The sequence below is a fragment of the Ursus maritimus genome, unplaced genomic scaffold (genome assembly GCF_017311325.1).
Source record: "Ursus maritimus isolate PB19 unplaced genomic scaffold, ASM1731132v1 scaffold_18, whole genome shotgun sequence".
NCBI classification, from domain to species: domain Eukaryota; kingdom Metazoa; phylum Chordata; class Mammalia; order Carnivora; family Ursidae; genus Ursus; species Ursus maritimus.
In genome coordinates, this window is record NW_024424230.1 from 774636 (window position 1) to 796584 (window position 21949).

Sequence of the window (21949 nt, forward strand, 5' to 3'; positions counted from 1 at the left end):
TTCTAACGCTGTGTGCCCGTGGAGGCCACCAGGGGCTGAAATCCATGTGCTTCAGAGTGGTCGGTCCTGCATGAGGTTAAACAGGCTTACAGCCCTAACTTTCCTCCAAATTTCTAGTAACTTTGTCAATCTCAGAACAATTCCCATCGGCTTAGAACGAAGAGGCTGAAAGGGCCAAAGAGTCTGGCAGAGCCTGGCTGATGGGGACGCGGTGGGTCACACCCCCCAAACCCCACCCAGTGCCCGGGGACACATGGGACACACAGTCCCACGAGCAGCGGCCAGCCGTCACATGAGTGGGCCCTGCAGCCACCTGAGGTCGGCCTGTCCCTGAGGACGCTGCTCAGAATGTGCAGTGCCGGCCGGTGTTGGGCAAAGAAGGGGTTTGGTGCAACAAGGTTGGACAGGTTCTTGACCTGGAGTCTCGTGGAGACGTCCACTTGCTGACCCGCACGGTGAGCCTCTCAGAGGGGCTGCGATATGTGGGATTTCCCCAGGACTTTGCCAAGGAGTGCTTCCTGGAAGAGAGGCCACAGCATGTGGCAGGACCTGTGGTGGGGAGCACCCACGGCTGCTTCGCCTGCGTCAGCGGCCCCTCCGAGCCGACGAGATGAAGGAGGATAAGAACCTTGCAGCATGTGGAGGTGAGTTCTGTCAATGGCCCTGCAGCCTCTACAGCCAGAGGTTCCATCTCAGAACATGCCTCTGGTCTTGTCAGACTCTGATAAAAACACCACTTTCCTTTCCACCCACATCTGACTGTTGTTTTCTAGGTGAGGGCAAAACTGAATTTACGGTTTCCCGTTGAAGCAGCTTCACGTAAAAACACCCCTCCCTCCACTCCCACCAAATTCGGCGTATCAAAGCTTAAGAAAACTATAGATGCCTCACGTGATGGACACGCACAGAAACTCTGAATAAAGTCAAGTGGACAGGAGCAAGCACTCGGGAGCTCCTGCTGACGAGGGCTCGGGCTGAGACGGGAAGAATTCAGTCAGGCCCACGGCCGCAGCTGCAGCGACGGGGCTGGACCGTCTAAGCAGTAATCACCACTGCCCCCCAAAACTCTCCTTTGAATGTTTCAAATCCATAGTTTTAAAACGTGAAAGAAAGTGGGGATGGTCACGCGTCTCTTTGGCCGCCAGGGAAGCCGTGTGCTGGACAAAGTCCAGATGCAGTCACGTCACGTGCAATCCTACACTCTCTGAAGGTCATTCACGGGATAAGAGTGTGAAGACCAAGGCAACGGGACATGGTGAAACAGTGCTGGAGCTGTTGGCGCCTTTAGGTCCTCCCCTTGGTCGGCGCTCCAGGGGACAGCGCTGCAGCCACTGGAGAGCTGGCAGCCACGCGGCACACTACCGGCCACAGCGCCAGTCACCCTGGAATGCACGGCCAGAGCCAAGGCCGTGACGGAAGCTCTCCCTGGGCCTGGCCGCCACCCGGCCTGCTCTGCTGCCTGGGCCTGGGCCTGGGCCCTCAGGAGTGGAGGCCGAAATGCAGAGCTGGCACTGTGGCTGTGGGAAGGCGCAGGTCGAGCTCCCGAGGTCCACCTAGATGCGGGGAAGAGCCCCAGGCCAAGGAAACGGCAGGTGAGAAAGCCCAGGGGCCAGAGAAAGGGCAGGCAGTGCACGATAGCCAGGATCTACAAGTGGGTACTCAGGTCCGGCCCGGTGTCGGGCAGGGAGATCAGCCCCTGCTCTCCAGCGGACGTGCCAGGAGCAGCAGGAGGCATCCCACCATCGGCTTTGCCCTGGGACGCTGGTGACTTATGTTTGGCAGATCCTGACATGCCCAGCCTGATACTCCCAGTTTCTCATTCAAATTATCAGGAACCTTGGAATTCGGGGAGCTGTCCGATGAAACTCATTCAGGAACTGTTCTTAAAATAACTCCAAGGGGTGAAAGAGCTCGTGTGTTTGTTCTTTGCATCCCTGGAAAGATGCTAAATGCCATGGGAAAAAGGCCAGCCTGTCGGAGGCCGGACCCGGACTTTGCCGCCCAGCAGCTCTGCGGCCTCCAGCACGTTCCCAGGCTCCCTCCTCCTTCCTTGCCCGTGACATGGGCAGCGTGTGGTGCCTATGTCACAGAGATGCTATGCAGATAGGACAAGTGCTCTGAATTGTGCAGGGAGCGCTGCTGTGACCTGCTGTTGCTTTCCGAGCGCGAGCACACACGGTCAACACCCTGGCTGTGGGGAGTGCTGGGCTTGAGGGGCCGGTGCGGAGGCGTGGGGAAGCACTACGTGGACTTTACCGCCATGCCAACAGCCACGTGGGTTTTATCTCCTAAGGGAAGAGAAGTTCTAACTCATTCCCCTTCAAGGGATCACGGACGGTTTAATTATAAACTGCATGCACGCGGCACTCTCCCACAAACTTCTCCAAGTTACCGTGTGGGAGCCTTCGAAGAGGAGATCTTGTTATTACTGAGGAGACTGCCGGTGCCTGCTCGGGCGTGTCGCGTCCCATCCCAGCACCCCTGTGCCTGCGTGTCTGCTGCTGAGTGGTCACGGGTCACATCCCTGGCACGACCATGGCCCATGTCCCAGCCTCCCGATCCCAGAGAGGGATGGGGCCAGCACGGCACCCCGGCGCCCCCCAGGGACACAGATATTTCCTGACAAAGCAACAGTAAGATGGCGAGGGGGTCCAGCTCCTGACACCCAGGTTCTTACTCTGAACACCAACTGTGTGCGGAGTTACTCAGATAATGTTCTAGCGGCGTTTCTGGAAACGCGAAGTCCTCCCCGAAAGCAGCAGCTGTGATGTGCGCGAGCCGCACCACTTACCCCACCATGAGGAATCCCTGGTACAGAGGCACGGACGCGAAGTAGAAGACAGAAGAGAACACGGCCTTCAAGAGAGGAGAGCGCCTCTGTCAGTCCCGCGGCCGCCCTCACCCCCAGCCGGGCCCGGGGAGGCTCCAGGTACCTGTATCACCTGTACAGTGGAGACGACGAAGCCCCTCCCCTGCGGCCCCACCCCTCTCCGGGCCTGGGCTCCAGGTACCTGCATGGTGGAGATGATGAGGCCTCTGTGCATGACGAACTGGCCGAGCGCCGCCGACCTCTTGTAGCTGCTCCGCCCGTGCACCATGAGCAGCCGGCCAATGTGCTTGAACTGCGTGATGGAGAAGTCCGCGGCCAGGGAGGCCTGTCTGCCCTCCTGCAACGAGCACAGTGCCTTCTGGAAACATGGCGCATGCCGAGCAGGTGCCTCCAGAAGGGACTTCTAGAATTCAGCCTCCATGGACCGAAGGTGCAGGCTGTCGCGTGAAGCTCGCAGGGGACAGGCTGACAAGGCTCATCTGGCGGCCGCAGGGAGCTGCCGGCCAGAACGGCAGGAGCCCGTCAGTATTACAGGAACGAGGTAGAGAGGCGAATGTGGCACCTGCCTTGAAGACGGCCCTGGGGTCCCGGAAACAGCCACTGGCCGTGTCCCAGAGCCCCGGGGAATGCGGGAGGCGGGCGAGGAGAGCGCTTTCAAGGCTGTTACCTGATGCCCTCAGGCACCAAGAACCACGGTGGCCGAGGGGAAGAGACTGGAAACAGGCTCATTTCCACCAAGACACACCCCAACCACAGCTCATAGTTGGCTGCGGACACAGACATGCAAACCTGAGCGAGAAGCTGGGGGAGCCAGGACGGCCAAGAAAGGTTTGCAGGAGGGCTGGCAACACCTGAGCTGAGCCTGGTGGGGAGGGCACTGCGGGGCACTGGTCCCAGGCCTCCTGAAGAGCAGCGAGGACGCAGGGACGTGGGGGGTTTGGCACTGGTGGCCTCTGCGTCCTACCTGCACTTCCTAAGGGTTTGACGGGGCAGCTGGTTGGCCTGGAACCTGAGTGTGTGGCTCAGAGCCGGCAGGAAGCAGGCAGACGACACGGTGATCAAAGGGCACACGTACCTTCCCTTCGATCCCAATGCCGCAGTCTGCCGCCTGGATCATGCTCACGTCATTTCCTCCGTCCCCTGGGAGCATGGAAATGGAAAGGACACAAACATCAATAACCCATCCTGGTCTCTCTTCTAGCAGGAGAGGGTGGTCACATGGACGAAATCCACCTGCTGTTAGAGACGACACACTGTGCTACCCGCAGCTTTGAAGACCCCCGTTTCTCTCCAAGCGCCACCGCGGATGGGGCCAGAAGCCAGGCACTCACCGATGGCACACGTGCGTCTCCCGGTGTGCTGCTGCAGCAGCTTCACGATGTGGGCTTTCTGGGTGGGTGAGCAGCGGCAGCACACCACGGCCGGGCACTGGCAGGCCAGCTCCACGAGCTCGTGCTCGTAGTACTTGAGGCAGACCTGGGAAACAGAGCCTTGTGAACACCTGCCGCCTGCCACGGTCTGTGGGGTGCAAAGAGCGAGGGGGGAGAAACGCAGCAGCCTTGTGCCAGCACGTGGGGTACACGCTGCCTGCGTCCTCTTCCCCAGCTCACGCCCACCCTGCCTGGCTGGGGATTCAGAGCTCGAAGGCATGCAGAGGCGGCAGGGGTGAGGCAGGAGGAGAGGCCAGTGTTGAGGCCCCTATGCAAGAAGCGAGTGCCTGCACAGACAGCCGTCCATGTGGACGGGCAGCATGCAGTGGTCAGGGTCCAGGCAGGGCTGGGCAGCTGCAGTTGGGGAGCGGCGGGGGGGAGAACCCCACGTCTCACCCTGAGCCTCGCCACGGACCAGTGTGGCTCTGCACGGGGCTGACAGATGCCGCCTTGCTTGTGTGACTGAGATGGGGGGGACCCACCATGCAAAGCTTCCCACTTAGTCTTTGTCTCTTTTCAGGTGATCTCAGCCCCACCTTGGCTAAACAAGATCTGTTTCATCTTTAAGATAAAACACTCTATTTCCACCCTAAGTCTCCAAGTTGGTCGGCAAAATAAACCCCCCGCAAAGTTGCCTTAGACTGCGGGGCCCCCCCGTTGTACTGGACATCCTGTTGGATCCAGGTTCTGAAACCCCGTGGCGCCAACCATCACCAACAGCACGTGAACCTGCAGGGGCCCGTGGGCTGCGTGTCCTAGGATGGCTAATGCGCCCACACCCACTCTAGCATGATGCTCCTCCGACCCCGCTGGGCCCCTCAGGGGCTGCAGACGCTTCTGCCCAGGACCAGGACAGTGGAGGACAGCGGAGGACTGCGTGCCCGCGGGCCTGCCGGTCTGCGACCACCTCGACCTTCTCTTCACTTGTTCTTTGGTGGCCAGCAGCTCGTGGCCACTCGTCCGACCCCCTGGGACTGCACGGCCTTGTACCTGCAGGATGTCCTCGCACCAAGTGGATCTTACTTCCTATGCCCACGCTCCCTTTGCTCCGGCTTTCGTGTTCGCGTTATTTTATCCTGACAGCCTGCAGGCACTTCCTGCTTGCCATCTCAACCCTCTTCAAAGCACATCAGGATATGAAACAAACTGAGTGCCAGGTCATCTTCAAATCACAAAGCCACTGCTCCCCGGCGACACCTTCACCCTCAGACGCTTATAATTCAAGTCAATTTAAAAACTTCATTAATAGGGGCGCCTGGGTGGCACAGTGGTTAAGCGTCTGCCTTCGGCTCAGGGCGTAATCCTAGCATTGTGGGATCGAGCCCCACATCAGGCTCTTCCGCTATGAGCCTGCTTCTTCCTCTCCCACTCCCCCTGCTTGTGTTCCCTCTCTCGCTGGCTGTCTCTATCTCTGTTGAATGAATAAATAAATAAAATCTTAAAAAAAATAATAAAAATAAAAACTTCATTAATGAGACAGGATAAAACATGGCCCACACCTGCAAGCTCTAGTTTAGACCCATAAAACTTCACATCATCGGATCGATTAGAATAATCTCTTTCGATAGGAAGACTAGCACAGCATCTCAGCCAACTACCAGAGGGTGCAGAGTGCACGGGAGCCACAGCCAGATGCCCCGTGTGAAGGGCAGAGAGGAGGCTTCATGCACTTTGCCCCCTAAAACCTGGGACGGTGAGCTCCATTCCCCGACAGCAGGTACTTGGCGGATGAAGCAGTGGGGACAGAGCGTACTACCGAGAGGACGGACAGAGGCCCTGGAAGACCCAAACACAGAAACAGAAGACGGTGCTTCTGGGGAGCAGGACCGGGGGAAGGAGGGGCAGGTGGGAGGGTTTTCCACCATCAGGTTTTCTATGTTGACCTGCTATGTGCATCTCTGGTGGGGACCAAAGTAGCAAGAAGATTTAATTAAAAATATATACTCCTAAAGGATGCTGGATTTAACTAACACAAGTAGGTACTTTTGCTCCATCACAAAACACACCTAAATAACTGTAAAGAGAGATTTTGAGAGAGACATGAGTGTCTAAGGAGGGCCCAAGGGGAGGAGGGGGGAGCGCACGTTTGGGCGCCAGAAAGCAAAGGGACACGTGGTGAACAACTCCGCAGGCGGGAAATCCTCTGAAACCAACAGTGGGAGAAGCTGAGGATCCAGGTGAGGCCCAGGAGCAGCGGCGCTGCACGCCCCGGGACGGAGGGTCCAGGAGGTGCCAGCATACAGCCAGGCACACAGAACCACCTCCTGCCCAGCAAAGACGGGGTTTATTCCTGGGGAGGGCCCATAAGGAGGTGGGAGGGGAGGTAAGGGAAAAAGGTCGGGGAGTTGGGGCACGGGCTCCGGGGTTCCAGAACCAGGAGCCATGCCAGCCCTTCCTGCAGGGCCGCAAGCTCGTTCCCATGTCCCACTCTTGGAAATACTGGTTTGGGCACATTTAGGTCAAGATAGTGGGTGCCACAGTCAAGACTCCAAGGGGAGCTGTGCTATTAACAATGAGCATGAGGCCTAGCCCCTAAAGAGAGTTTTGAAGAAGCCTAAAATACGTCAACCTCAAACATAATAAGGACAGAGTTAGCCCTCTGGCATTGCCATGACGGTTCTTGAGGCTATAAAAGCTCATGAGAGTTGCATAACCACTACCAGGAAAGTAATAATGGAAAAAGTACTCCGAAAGTACTAAGTATTTGACTCAGAAAACCCTTGGCCCACCAGCAGGAGAAGCAGACAGGTGCTTGGTCAGAGACCACCCTTACCTCCAGGAACACAGACAGACGGATGGACAGACAGACAGGTGCTTGGTCAGAGACCAGCCTCACCTCCAGGGACACAGACAGACGGACAGACAGACATGTGCTTGGTCAGACACCAGCCATACCTCCAGGGACCCAGACAGACAGACAGACGGACATGTGCTTGGTCAGAGACCAGCCTCACCTCCAGGGACACAGACGGACAGACAGATAGGTGGTCAGACACCAGCCTCACCTCCAGGGACACAGACAGACAGATGGACAGACAAGACATGTGCTTGGTCAGACACCAGCCTCACCTCCAGGGACACAGACAGACGGACAGACATGTGCTTGGTCAGAGACCAGCCTCACCTCCAGGGACACAGACGGACAGACAGACAGGTGGTCAGAGAACAGTCTCACCTCCAAGGAGTCCCCAGATATGACCAGCGCACAATCGTGCTTCCTTCGAAAGGCGTTAAGCTCCAAATGGGCCTCTCCCCGATTGGTTACCTCCACAAAAGGGAGAAAAGCACCCAAATTACAGTGTTATCTAACTCAGAGGCACAAACAGCCCTTCTTTATGAATCGCAGTGAAATCTTCAGGCACGTTATTTAAAATCAAAAGGTGCTCTACACAGGCAGTCCAGTCCTATAACAAACCCCTCTCCGCATTTCTTGTACGGTGCCGGGAATAAGTACCTACTTGCTTAACACCAACTCTTCTCCAATTTGTGACAACTAAACGCAGGACACTTACACTGTAAAGTGCTTTCAAGTCCCACAGTTACTGTGAGATAACGTGACCAGAGGTGGCTCATCAGGAAACGGGACCCAGGCGCTAACAGCTGTGCCGTGAGGGGGACATCCAGCTGTTTGTGGGGTGTTCCCCAGAGAGATGGTGATGCTCACTGGGGGAGTTTCTGGCACTTTCACAGGGTGGTTGTGTGCTGGGTGGGGTGACTGTTAGCAGCAGGGACGCAGTTTAGAGAGACACTTCAGTGTGCCCACTGCCAGAGCCCAGGCCAGCCCCGTAGCGGCCGTGATCTCAAGCCCAGGCTTCATCTAAACATGCCCCTTCTCGTAAACGCCATGTGCTGGAGAATGTTCGTATGGAATGCTTCTGCTACCTCTGCCACAGGTTTCGACTTTCTCTGTTAGCTCAAGCAAACAAAACACTCGAAGGACTAAACAATCTAAAAGTAAAATCAAGCCATACTCTTGAAATATCATTAATTTGAGAATGAACGCAGTTCAGAAAGCCCCACACTGGTCTCTGACATTCGTTCTGCAGAGATCTTTACAGGGCACAGAAGAAATGCTACGTTGCAGGACCGAGATGTAAGTTTCACGTGGTCCAAACGGATCTCAGACCCCTCTTTAGACAGGTAGGAATTACTGTGGAAATTTCAATTGTGCGGCTGTTAACACTGAAAAGTCAACAAAAATTGATCTAAAGTTTTATCAGAATCATTAATAATTTAATTGCAAACAGTCGTCTGCAGGGCCTAATTTGCCATGCTGATGCTTTGAAATAAAGGACATTTACATGTAAATTATATTCATATCGCTGTTTCTTAGGTGCAAGCACTTCCCTCAGAGCAGATGCGGACAGACCGTGTCTGCTTACCACCATCAATCAAGACCCGGGAGACTTACAGACATTAGTCATAAGTAAAAAGTAAAAACAAAAACTTTAGACCATTTTTATTAATTTTCTTTGAACTAATTAAACAACATTTCATTTGAAAATGATAGATTAAAAACACATTTCTACTGACGGGTATAACTAATACAAAAATGTGATTTTTATCAACATACACTTTGTAAACGGAACAGAAAATGATGCCAGTATGTCTGTTTTAAAGCAGTTAAGACGGGTACTTGGTGAATAAATAAAACCAACAGTACGACAGAAAACACTTCTGAATTTAGACCTGTTTCACTCCTTCAAAATGCAGCTGTTTTATCCCATGTAATGTGGGCAGCTAATAGAAACCTATTTGCAATGTTTTCATAAATTCAGTAAGAAAATTACAATATTTCTCTTCTTTAGTAATTACTAAATAGTTGCACATACAATCTAGTAAAACCAACAAGTTTTGATTGTGAGATAAAACATTTAAAACTTGAAGTGCTTTTAGACATATACTCACTGGTCTGAAAATGTGAATGTCTTGTGTTCTAGACACCAAATGGGAGCTTTTGGCAATGCAAGTCGCAGTCTCGAGTTTGTCGCCCGTTAGCATCCAAATCTAGGAGAGAAGTGCAGATGGAGAGCCCTTAACAGCGTGTACTTTCGAACAGACACCCGCACACCCATGTTCACAGCACTACTATTCACACCAGCCAGACCACAGAAGCAACCCAGTGTCCACCGACTGACAGACGGGTAAGAAAGTGGCACGCACGCCATGGACTAGCACGCAGCCTTGAAAAGGGGGCTTTCGAGCACCCGCTGTGACATGGATGGGCCTGGAGGACGCAGAGCTCAGGGAAGGGAGCCAGCCACACGGGGGCAGAAGCCGTGTGGCTGCAGTGGCAGGAGGGCCCTCGAGGAGCCTCACCCCCAGAGACAGAAGGCAGATGGTGGGTGCCAGGGCTGGGGGGGCCCAGGGGAGTTAGTGTTTCATGGGGATGGAGGGTCGGATTTACACGTTCTGGAGACAGGCGGTGGGGACGGCTGCACAGAAATGTGCACTTAAAAATGGTTAAGATGGTAAATGCCACACTACAAACACTTTACCACAATGAAAAAAAGGTCTGTCGACCTACTTAGCTAAAACAAGCAGGAGCAAAGCAGTGTTAGATGTAGCTGCTGAGATGTGGAGGCACGTGAATGACGGGGTTTAGGAACCTCAGGCTGAGACTAACCACACGCCTGTATTCGCCCAAGGGCAAGGCTCACAGAGCCTTGCATGCCGCACAAGCGGGCCCGGAACACACCGCGTGGTCACGGGCTTGCAGAGCGAGGAGCGCCTAGAGATCCTTATTCCAACTTGCTTATTTTTCAATTGGAAGCCGAGGTTCAAAAAGGGGAACCAGTTAAGCCAAAAGTTGTTTGTATCAAATAAAACACGTCAAATACTACTACTTTTACTTTAAAAAATGCCATAAGCACGTATTATATGTATAAACATCCCTACACCACGCAGAGAATCAGACATTTAAGATATGACGGGATGGTTCACATTCATATCTCATGTAACAGCAGAAAACTTCTAGCAATCTCTCACGGACACCTGACTTCCTCGGGTGTTTACTGTATCGTATGTAAGTATGCATTTTTGGACACAGGAAACAAAAGCTCATGTCATACTGGTTTTCCGCTGAGGCATCATCTGCCTGTGGCTCCTCTCAGTGTCTGAGGACTTGTGCTTTTTACTTACTTCACACACCTGTATTCATCTTGTTGAGCCTGGACCTAAGATGACGGCACGTCGTTAAGACAAAATTGGGAACAACTGATGTAAGACAGCAAGAGCCCCCACCGCTGGTGAAGCTGGACCGCGGCTCAGGGGCGTGTGTGATCTGCGGACCTGCCACCTGACATCACATCCTCACGTTCTCTGAAGAGATGCAGGGTCCCCTTCTTTAGACGGGAAGGAAGGAGGGCAGGACCCCACACACTGACAGCGTTTAGCAATCAATCCAGAAACATGCAGAGCGTGCACACCAGGAGCGCTCGCTGCTTTAGCACCCGCGGCCAGGGGGACGCACGCAAAGTGAGGGAAACATCGTGGTAAAGGAGCAGGTGCCCTGGTCAAGGCAGTCACACGTCCGAACGCTGGCTGTGCAGCACTATCAGGCTGAGATCATTCCAGAGCCTGAGTCTGAACTGGCCTCGTGATTCTGAAGCCAGACGTGCCGTTGTGAGCAGAAAGCTCTAGAGCACAAGGGAAGCACATCCTGTGTGAGACCCAAGGTCTCCTGAGGCCTGGACTGTCCTGACCTTACACCTGAAGGACGCCCAGACCCACAAATGTCTGAGGGACAAAGCTGGGCAGTGAGTGAGCCTGAGACCCCAGCGGGCAGGGATGGGGCAGGGTTGGGGCAGGGCAGGGCAGGGCAAGGAAAGGGTGGAGTAGGGGTAGGGCAGGCATGGGGGCAGGGCAGGTAGGGTGGGCTGCTGCTAGTGACGGACAGGCTTGGTCGTCCTCTGGGACAAGTGGCAGGTGGAGGTCCCAGGTGACTTTGGGGGTACTGGCCTGGGTGAGGCTGATCTGGGGGGGATGTCCAGGAAGGAGGAAGCTGGCCAGGCGCTAACAGGAAAGAAGCGCTGCTGGCCCCAGAAGCAGTCCGTCTCGTGGGCCTGCAGCTGTACCTTGATGCCCGCATTCCGCAGCATCTCCAGGGTGGGCCTCACGTCCGCCTGCAGCTGGTCCTCCACACCTGTGAGGCACAGCAGCTCCATCTCCCGCTCCAGGCTCTCCACCACCGCGGCCACCTTGAGCGCCCTGTCGTGGATGCTCAGCTTGGCCTGACTGTAGCGGCTCTGAGGAGAGATTGGCGGGGCGTCCAAGTCATCCCGGGGGACTTGTGGGGGCAGATTTGTGCCCCAACAGAAGCCTGTCTGTGCAGGGGACACACCCCTTTCCCAGCACACTGGAGTGGACGCCCCAGTGCTCAGGGGCAGCTAGGCTGCCCTAGGTCGTGTGTGTGTCCACACCAGCAGCACGCACCCATGTCAACAGGGACACGTCTGATGGGTAGAAGCCCGTGGGGGAGAAGGGGCTGGAAAGTCGGCTCACCTCGAAGTCCTGATACTGCTCTTCTGTCAGCGCCCTCTTGGCGACCACGAGGGTGCGCAGACCTTCCCGGGCCATGTTTCCACACTGGAAAAGGAGATGCAGGTCACACGCGGCCCCCGGCTGTGAACTGCGATGGGGACAGGCACCTATGGCATTCGCCAGTACTGCTCCGCGGTCAAGGCCGTTCCCCTGCTCAGGAGCCCGAACTTCCCACGTCTGTCACTGTGCCTGTGCACCTGATACTACCTATGGTTTCTCAGTGCGCCTCCTACTGCTGAGATTTGGCAGAGCATGTGCATGGCACGTGGCTCATCTCACAGACATGTCCTGTGATCACAGCCACAATGGAAGGATGGCTCTGTCCCCTAATCTCCACAGGCGGGCTGTGGTCACAGGGCAGCTCTCAGACTGCAAGCACACTGCTTTCCCACGTTCAACAAGACTTTTCAAAAATGGTATCACGTGCAATGTCTACATCAGGGTGCACACGGCAGAACAGAAATGTGGACTCTGGGTGCCAGGGTGGGAGGGGCAAGATCTGGAAGTGGGAAGGCCTCATGCGGCAGTGCAATGGGGGGGAGTGGTCTCAGGTGGCAGTGCAGTGGGAGGAGGGGAAGACCCTGAGGGTCCTTGGGCTGCGTGCTGGGATCTGGATCTTATTCTGCAGGGAAAGGGGCCCGGAGCAAGGCCAGAGGCCCAGGCTTGAGTTACGACACAAGAAATGGGAACGCATTTAATAGGTGTGTGGAAAGGTATCAATTCCACTCACAATCAGAGAATGCACCAAAATAACAGGGTATTTTTCACCTGTTAGAGGAAAAACTGGGCAGTTTTAGTTGATGAAGGGAGAGAGACAGCCTGATTCTAGGCTGCCTATGGGACTGGTGCCAACCTGTGTGCAGGGAGCAGGCTGGCGCTCTGCCCTGCACTTGCAGAGGTTTGCCCGAGCTCCTCCATGCTGGTGGCGGTAGGGCCACTCCTGGGACAGGGCCCAGAAACTCTGACGCGGCTTACACACATACTCATGGGCACCGAGGAGCCACGCCCGAGGTTGTGCACACGGCGGCACACGCAGCCGGCGGAGACGGAGGCAGCGCTGTGGGAGCAGACGCCAGCTCTTTGGAGCCGCGGGCCCCCAGCGCCACTGCCTTCTGTGACAGGGCATTCCCTCTCGCAGGCTGCACGGACGGGATGCTGCCGCATGGCACGGGGCCTGCTCAGGCCCTCAAAATGCATGGCTTGGAAATGTGTGAGCGCCATCTCTGCAGGTTGGGAGCAGGCCTGTGGGGCAGGTAGCTGTCTCACCCCGAACATAAGCCCTCTCCTGGAGAGCCGGGCGGGCCGGGGAGAAGGACGCATGCACAGGGCGAGATGTCCTGGGCTGGTTACTGTCCTCAGACTCCAAGGCGAGCCAAACAAGGCCGTGTCTCTGGTGCCCATGTCCCGGAGGGCCCCCGACTGAAGAGCAGGAGGAAACAGGGAGAGAAAGAGTCTCGGGGAGAAGATGCTGAGCGAGGCCCCAAGGGAGGCACTGGCTCCTCGGCCGGTGGGGACAGACACACAGACAGGCAGTCTGATGATCAGATGCTGCCCGAGGTATGCCCAAGCTGAGAATGTCAACAGCAGCATCTCAAGAGTAATGGTTTTCATGAAAAAGAAGTTTAAAAAACAACATGAGCACTCAGTTATACCACTCTCTGAAGCCACGGTGTCTACACATCAAGAATACTACTACCAGGGGGCGCCTGGGTGGCACAGCGGTTAAGCGTCTGCCTTCGGCTCAGGGCGTGATCCCGGCGTTATGGGATCGAGCCCCACATCAGGCTCCTCCGCTATGAGCCTGCTTCTTCCTCTCCCACTCCCCCTGCTTGTGTTCCCTCTCTCGCTGGCTGTCTCTATCTCTGTCAAATAAATAAATAAATTAAAAAAAAAAAAAAAAAAAAAGAATACTACTACCAGCCAAGGCTTATCCAGGCCATGGGCGGCTCCTGAGAGCCCCTTCATCTCTTTCTTGTTGACTCTTCAATTCAAGCTCTGAGGAACTATCTCACATTCTGACCATGGTTTAAAGCTCTCAGCTGCAGCACATGTGGCCTGTTTCGGTGGATGACATAGTGCCACGGTGCTCACTGTGCTTCGGACGTGTGAGCCTTTCGGGGCCGCGGCAGGGGCTCCAGCTTGGACCACAGCCCTGTGCTGCAGATGTTCTGGGCAGGGCTCAAGCAAAGGCGGTGCCAGGATGCCCAGAGACAGAAGGAGGGTCTTCGGAAGCATTTTCAGGCAACAGCAAGGGCTACCAGACTTTACACGAGAGCCAGACAACAGCCAGTCATAATCGGTGTCTCCCGTGTCCACTCCAAGACGTAAGCCTGATGCTCGAGTCATGCATTTAAGCAAATGCACCCCAGACAAACTAACTAGCTGGTGTTTGTTAATGGAAAGGAGATGGAGTACTCGGAAGCTTGGGCACACAACGCCGCCTCCACTGTTGCCCCGCACGCGAGCGCTGATGCCCAGAGGCCGGCAGCCACAAGTTACGGCAGAGTTACGGCCACTGAGGGAGCCGTGCACTCAGAATCAGAGCCATGAGTGGAAATCCCATGTCCCCAGGGACGAGCACACACTCGAGGACCAACAGTCCAGACACTACTTTGCACACACACTCTGCCCCGCCTGGCCACGCGCCCAGACCTCCTCCTTCACCGTCCCCGGGGGCAAGGGCTGGTGTGTCCACGTTAACTGTACCTCTCTCTGGGGGGGTGCTCGTGTCTAACCAAGCTCATCTACCACATCTGCCCCCACGACGTAAAAACCTGCAAATAAAAGGGTATAAACTACTCCGACTTCCTGAAATCCTCTAATCCATCTGGCTGACGAGGTCTGAAGCACGAGGACCAGCGCAGCTCCTGCCTCACACATGCTCTGGGGACAGCAGAGCGCTAGTCCCTGCAGCCCCCCACAGCCGATCCCCAATTCTAACGGGTGTTACACACCTGCACACAGAGCAAGGAGGCCAAGTACCCGAGCACCTCTCGCGTCTGGGACCTGCTCACTGCACGTCTGTGCACAGTGAGGGTTCTACAAAGTTGGCTCTCTCTGGGATGCGGTGAGCAAGGTGTTGGTGGCATGTGTCTGTTTTGTTTAATACGTGGAGAATAAAAGTTTGTAGCCAAGAATCCAACATGGGGAGCTTGCCTGAGACAGAGGAGCTCCGTGCACGCTCAGGCTCGGAGAACGTGCCAGGATTTTTGTTTTTGTGTTTGTTTTACACAAGGTAAAGGCTTTCAGGCTGTAATAGTATTACAACAAAGACATGGATGGAGGATGAAAGGGTTTATCTAAGGGTAGAAAATGTAACGCTGGGAAAAAAATGCACAAAGGATTTTTAATAAAGTTATCTTTGTGAAAAACAATCTGACATTATCTGTCTGTTGTAAGACATTTATTGATTTAACCTCATAAAGCTAAATAAATTAAACAAGAATTTTATAATTAATTGCACATCATTATGACCAAAAGTAATTTTTATGGCATTTTACTAGGTCTTCAGGGAATTTAATTTATTCATGTGCCTGATTAAATCCAACTGCCTGAAGGAGCTATTGATTCGTATTGCCAATACTGCCGCGGATGTGGGGGCGCGGCTCCTGCACTGACCGACAGTGCCCGGGCCACGGCGGGGTGACCCATGGACATCGATGGTGACACGCACGCAAGACAGAGGTTCAGTTTTACTCTGAAATCCAACTTTTCTGTTCACCCAGAAACGTAGACCTCATGAGGCTAAATATAACCCTATCTCTTTAGGAAGAATTTGCTGAAATGTAGGATTCATCATATTTGTATCTTATTTTCTATTTCTAAAGTGAATCCTACACACGAATTAGAATGACATTAAAATCCTAATTGAAATCTTGCAAATGACACAGGTTACAAAATAAATATATTAACATACGACCTGGGCTGTATATGCAATATTATTTTAGAATTTTTAGTGAATGATTAGTAATGCTATTGTTTCAGCAATATAAACAAAATACTATTAATAAAGACCTACTTATGTATCTACATGCACTCACACAAAACCCAAAAACAACAGTTGTTTATATAGAAAGGAAGCTATTCATAGTTAAATAATACCCCTGTCCTTCCTACCTTACGAAATGGAGAGGAACCAGAACCACTTAAAATGACATGGCGGAAAAGCAACACCGTCTGGTTTAGAATGTGGTGTCCGGGTTTCCTCCAGTGGTGGCAGTGTGCACCCTTGCCACGGCTTACCTCCTCCTCCAGCCAGTCGTTGTACTGCACGATGGAGGACATGGCCACGTCAGCCCCCTTCATGTAGAAGGTGATTTCTGCAGTGGACTCGTCCTGAGACAGAAGGAAACACAGGGATGTTTAGGCCACGCTGCTCCCGGGGAGTCGAGGCCCCGTGAACAAAAATGCACTACGGAAAGCAGTTCTCCCTAAACCTATTCTGCAGTGAGCTACCCAAATAGTTTCCTATTCGGGGCAACGCCCCCAGATGTTCAGGCAAACAAGACAGGACGTAAGTGCAGATCTCAAGACGAGGTGCCGAGGTTGTGGAAACAAAATCCGTTAATGGATATGTGCCTTGTACTGCCAGGAAAGGTTAATTCTCTCAAATAGTCACTGAATAAGCTTTCCTTGGTTAGCCACCTTCCAAGATATGTTTTTGGTATTTGCTAAAAATGTTTAATAGAGACGCATGTCAGCAACTTTATCGTCGTAAATCATTCTCCAGCCAAGCTCCCTGGCGTGCTACTGCTGCTGGAAGCAAACAGCTTCAGCCGACTTCAACAAGTAATCGCTAACACCTTTTACTTGCTCTGCCTTTGTCCTCTCAGGAGTGACCGTCCATCACTGCCGCTACAGCTCACTAGCTTCTCAGCATAAATTCTTAGTTTAGATTTTATTTCAAACATAAGCAAGCAGCATAAATTGTTTGAACAGTGAAACATCCTGGGCTGCCAGCGTGGGGCGCACAGCGAGCACTGAGCCACGCGCAAGCCCAAGGGAGTGCGAGCGGTGAGTCTACCCGGACGATGACCCCCATGCGCTTGCTCTCTGAAGTGAAGGGGAACATCTGCAGGATGCAGTAGGTCAGGATCTGGCCGCCGGGGGTCCTCAGCTGCATGGAGGCAAGGTCTCTGCTGACCAGGGTGAGGCCGACGCTCTCCGTCCACTGCACCAGGGCCACCTGGGGGAGACCAGCAAGAAGTGAGGCCACGCGCTCCGTGGGAGGGAAGCAACAGGCTAGCGGCGGGACAGCTCGCCCACTCCAGCCGCTTCCAATGCCTCCACGAGAGCGCTGCGGCTTCTGCGGCTGCGTCAGGAACTTAGTAACAACACGAAGGCTAAAGACCAGCAGTGTGAGAGCCCCCGGTCGCACCTTCTCGCAGAACCACCATTACCGATCACGCTGCTGCCCAGAGGCCAGGTCCTAAGACTGGACGGAACGCCGAGCTACAGCGCCTTCCAAGTGCTTCCGGCGGCCCTGCAATGCCACGTCCCTTGTGTTTTCCTGCTCTTATAAAATGAGAGATGAGTGGGTGACTGAGGACAGTGCACGGGCCACCTGAACATCTGAGAACTCAGAGCCCAGCTCTGCCAGTGGCCCCGGCTCCCACAGGGCACGGAGGCTTGCTGGCCTCTTCCATCCTGGGGGAAATGTAGCGCAAACTGTTCTAGACCTGAAGGGATCAAACCTCCCTGCTGCACGGCCGGCACGCAAACACAGAAGTGTTCTTGTGTGCTCTTATTTGTGGTTATTTAGCATTAAGACGTGAGAATCATGAACAGAAGAATAATTTTTAAAGTTAACTTATGAAGAGTATTTTCGTGACAGTGTTTTCTGGAAAAAAAATCAGTTTATCTTTAAGTCACCTCAGGACAAGAGATTCATCAGTTGGGGGCGCCTGGGTGGCACAGCGGTTAAGCGTTTGCCTTCGACTCAGGGCGTGATCCTGGTGTTATGGGATCGAGCCCCACATCAGGCTCCTCCGCTATGAGCCTGCTTCTTCCTCTCCCACTCCCCCTGCTTGTGTTCCCTCTCTCGCTGGCTGTCTATCTCTGTCAAATAAATAAATAAAATCTTAAGAAAAAAAAAAAAGAGATTCATCAGTTGGCAGGAGGTCTGCTGACCCCACACTCAGCAAGACGGCCACAAGAGCAGAAGGCAGCGCTCTTCCTGCCCCCCAGCCCCTCTCCTCCCTGGGGGCCTGTGTGGGGCCTCCTGTGACTGACGCCAGGGTCTGTCCCTGGCCGAGCGCCGCATCCTTGCTTGCTATTTTATTCCCCACCTACGCGTCTGGCACTTGACCTACGGCTGGGAAATCAAACCCTGCAGGAGCATCGTGAGTTCTGTCTGGGGAGCAGAACGTTAGTGCTGAGTCTCAGCGTCCACCGCCAAGTCACGCTGCGGACAGGCTTCCATGAGGCTCCGCAGCTCTGGCTTCAAGGCAGGACGGCTCAGTTCAGCCCCCACCCCGATTCCTCATCTGTATGGCGGTGGCGGCCAGGCCACCTCTCAGGCTGCCATGCACGTGAAGGCCACCGGGGACGCTCAGCACATCTAGGTCGATGTTAGGGTTCTACGCTTCATCCTCTCTTACAGACGTCATCTGGGACGTCCCTTGGGCAGACCAGGAATCACTTTTAAAGTGGGGCTTTCTAGATAGTTTCCACAGTTCTAACTACTGGAAGGTTCCAGCACAACAGTCAACCGAGGGTGAGGAGAGGCTTGCCGTTTTTAATGCTTCCAACTTGATGCAGGGCCCTGTGTGGAGGCCGGGAGCATCCGAAGATGATAAGGTAGGAAAAGCTGAAGTCAGATCCTTGCTAGGACTACAAAGAGGTTCCGTGGACTGCGGATGGTCTGGAACACAGCTGAGGGCGTCACTCTACACCATCCTGGACCCCGCTGGCAAGAACTACTGCGGGATGGTAGAAACGGCCACGCTCCATGGCGCTGGCTGTAAAGGGTCCCCAACACACCACTCGGCCTCCTGTATCCCATGGGGTGTCTTTATTTCCCCAAATCGTGAGCATCTTGTAAAGGAACTAAATAGACATGTATGACTGCTGTTCTAGGAGAGTAAAGACTTATTTACACAGTTTGCAATTTCACTTTATTTTATAAATAACTCGAGGCATCAGAATTCACCTTGCAGAAATTTCTCATCTAAAAAGTTTGCATAAGGAATTAGCCCATAGTAAGCGGAACAGAATAATTCCAGAAAAGCATGACTGAGTAATGATCCTATACTTTTGGTTACTTCAGAGAGAGAGTCAGAAATGCATTCCTATTAAAAAAGGCATAAAGGGATCCAAGCACCTTTCTCCCCCTGGCTCCTCATCTAAAGCCCAGTCCCTTCCTCGAGGAGCAGACTGAAGGTGGCCCGTCGTGGGCGAGCTGCTCAGCCATGCTGCGGTCCCTCAGTGTGGGGTGCAAGAGGGGAGGCTTCCTGCCCCCTTGTCCAGCCCCACTGCCCACACCTGGCCCCCCTCGCCCATCACTGGGCACAAGTCTGCTTGCTGAGGTAGGAACAGCTATGTACAGTGTACAAATTTCTGCTCCCCAATTTTCCCTTTAAAGATGCAAGTTTCATTTAAATAACAAAATCATACTACTAGCTGACTTACAAATTCTGGACAGCAAAATGTTACATATTAGATTGCCAACTAGTGAGATCTAATGGTGCAGAACTCTCATCTTGCTGTGAGCAATGCTGTGCAACCAGCTCTGGTGTCTGGAAGGAGAGTGCTGTCCACACGCGCTGGGCTAGCGCCGCCCACGAGGGCATGTGCACAGACACCCCACGGTCTCACTGAAGGGAAAATTCTGACGTTGGGCCTTTTCTGCTGTGCTTACCTTGACCTTCTGTGTGCCCGGGGTGGCCTGAAGGACTACGAGGTGTCCTTAGATAGGAGGTACCTGCCTGGTACCCAAACCACTGACCAGATTTGATAATGTGCTCAACAGGCTGAAGACTGAATTTAAAGAGCTAAGGCAAAATTCGAAACAAGAATAAGCCCAAAGCCCTGAATCCGTACAGTATTTGGGCTGGTCAGACCATGTCTGACGTGCTGGATTTCTCCTGCTGCGTTTCGGGAGCACGCTGTTCTAGGAACACCCAGCAACTTACCTTTGTAAACATGAAGCCCCACTCTCAATGTGTAATTGATGCCTCTCCCTTTTTTGTGGGAAATAAAGGAAATGAGCAAATTTTTTACTTTTGTTTATTTTCATTAACTGTTTCAGTAAGATCTCTGTTCTCCCTTTCCAGAAGATAAACTATACAAATAGCAACAACTTGAATGCTTACGTTTGTCAAATACTGAGAGAAACTGCCATCTAGAAATGATTTGCTTGCGATTTTCATGTTTTGCTAAAAACAGTGAAGGACCAAACAGGGTCACAGAGTCAGGAGAGCATGCTGTGACCTGTCACCTCTGCTGGGGAGTGAATGCAAGGTCAGAACGCTCCCCTGCGTAGGGGAACTGCCTGACTCTGCACAAAGCCTGGCCTGCTGGGCCCATGCTCCTGGGAGGTGACTGCCGTGCCATGGGAATGCGCCCTGGGCACGAGCAGGCCATGCTGCATGTGTTCTGTACCACCCCTGTGCCTTATTGACAGGCGCCGGTCTCGTGGTGTCCCCTTGACCTGCAGGGGCTGCAAACGAAGGTCCGCCACATGGGGGTCACCCGTCTACACGAATGACCCCCAATGAAAACCCTGGACGCCAAGGCTCAGGTGGGCTTCCTGGGTTGGCAGCACTCCACGCATATTATCACATCACGCTGCAACAAGTGAGCGCTGTCCACACAGCGCCTGGGGAGGGGGGCGAGAGGACGCTCATGCCAGGTCTCTCAGCGACCCCGGCCTGTGCACCTCTTCCACTGGTCCCACTGGTCCTTTTGTGGTCATCACTGTGACATGAGTCTGACAGCTGTGCAGTCCTACTAGTGAACATCAGGCTGGAAGGAGGTCTTGCGGACACCAAACTGCAGTGTGTGTCTGACCACGTGCAGAACACGTGTCTACCAAGCGCCAGCGAACCCTCCCCCACATGCCGAGTCTCCCCACAACCAGTGAGCCCGGCCAGGTCAGGAGTGGGAACTCCCAGGTTGGGCAGAGAACAGAATAGCTGCGTGGAGGTGCCCGAGTGTTACTTGGCACTGCCTTGGGGAAAGAGTAAAAGAAAAAAATAGCCTTTTGACTGGATTCGGGATTTTTCACTTCTTTTTAAAATTAAGTAAAGCCGTCTAGAAAGGCGGTATCTCTGGTCCTAGAAAGAATCCGTGTGTCTGAATTGGGGTGACCAGGGCCACGAGTAGAGACTGTGTTAGACGCGGCAGGACTGAAGGCAGGCAGGCAGGTCTTCCCAAGCAGCGAGGACTCAGGGGGCGTAAGTGTTCACATGCTCTCAGGTCCCCACCCAGGACGAGGACCGACCCACTCAGCACCAGACAGTGGAACGGCCCCGCGGTGGTGGACACGCCCCCTGCAGGCTGCCGAGCGTACTGCCTGGGGTGGGGCATTCGTGGCGGCCTCCCAGGAAGGAAAGAGCCTCTGCACAAAGCAAGTGAGCCCCCAGCTCCAGACCCACACACTAGGAGTGCTCTCAAGTGGCTCTTTTCTACTCCTCCCCACCCGCCCCCCCAGGCCCCGTGCTGGGTGGTTTGTTTGTAGGAACAGCAACACGAGGGGGCCGTCTTGCTCCTGAGCTGAGCGACTGGGTCAGATGTGAGTCCAGTATCCCGTAGGCGTGTGGACTGTTAAACAGTGAGTCACCATGCAGCTCGAATTAGAACTCGTGTTCTCTCGCTTTCCAGCATGTCACTAAGCTCCTGAAGTTTGCCAAGATCCTGAAACCACGTATGGCTAATACAGCACGAGCAATACGCTCTAAATTACAGGACTACAAAGACACGAGGCCACCAACAGAAAGAGCACATCCAGAAGGCACAAGCGAACAACTCTGCAACTCACTTCGGGTGGAAAAGGAAATGCGCAGCGGGCACACGTTTCCTCGAAAACCTCACTAAAAGCTGCAAACAACCCAGGACTCCCCAGGTGAGTTTTGAACGTCCACAGTGAAAGGGGACTATTACATTCTGACCGTAAACTGTATGCTTCTGCGATGCCCCGTTACCTCCT

The 21949-nt window shown here is 53.8% G+C and overlaps 1 protein-coding gene across 1 annotated transcript in view; it reads right to left on the reverse strand.

Moving 5' to 3' along the window:
* Positions 1-21949, reverse strand: part of ATP9B (ATPase phospholipid transporting 9B (putative)) — a 250034-nt gene that overhangs the window by 16018 nt on the left and 212067 nt on the right. Inside the window, exons 16-25 of the mRNA XM_040632421.1 lie at positions 16826-16987; positions 16045-16137; positions 11764-11847; positions 11337-11507; positions 9169-9267; positions 7436-7525; positions 4162-4306; positions 3906-3970; positions 3012-3167; positions 2792-2856 (exon numbers count right to left, since the gene is read on the reverse strand). Coding sequence (XP_040488355.1) covers positions 2792-2856; positions 3012-3167; positions 3906-3970; positions 4162-4306; positions 7436-7525; positions 9169-9267; positions 11337-11507; positions 11764-11847; positions 16045-16137; positions 16826-16987 — 1130 coding nt within the window. The remainder of the gene's footprint in view (positions 1-2791; positions 2857-3011; positions 3168-3905; positions 3971-4161; positions 4307-7435; positions 7526-9168; positions 9268-11336; positions 11508-11763; positions 11848-16044; positions 16138-16825; positions 16988-21949) is intronic.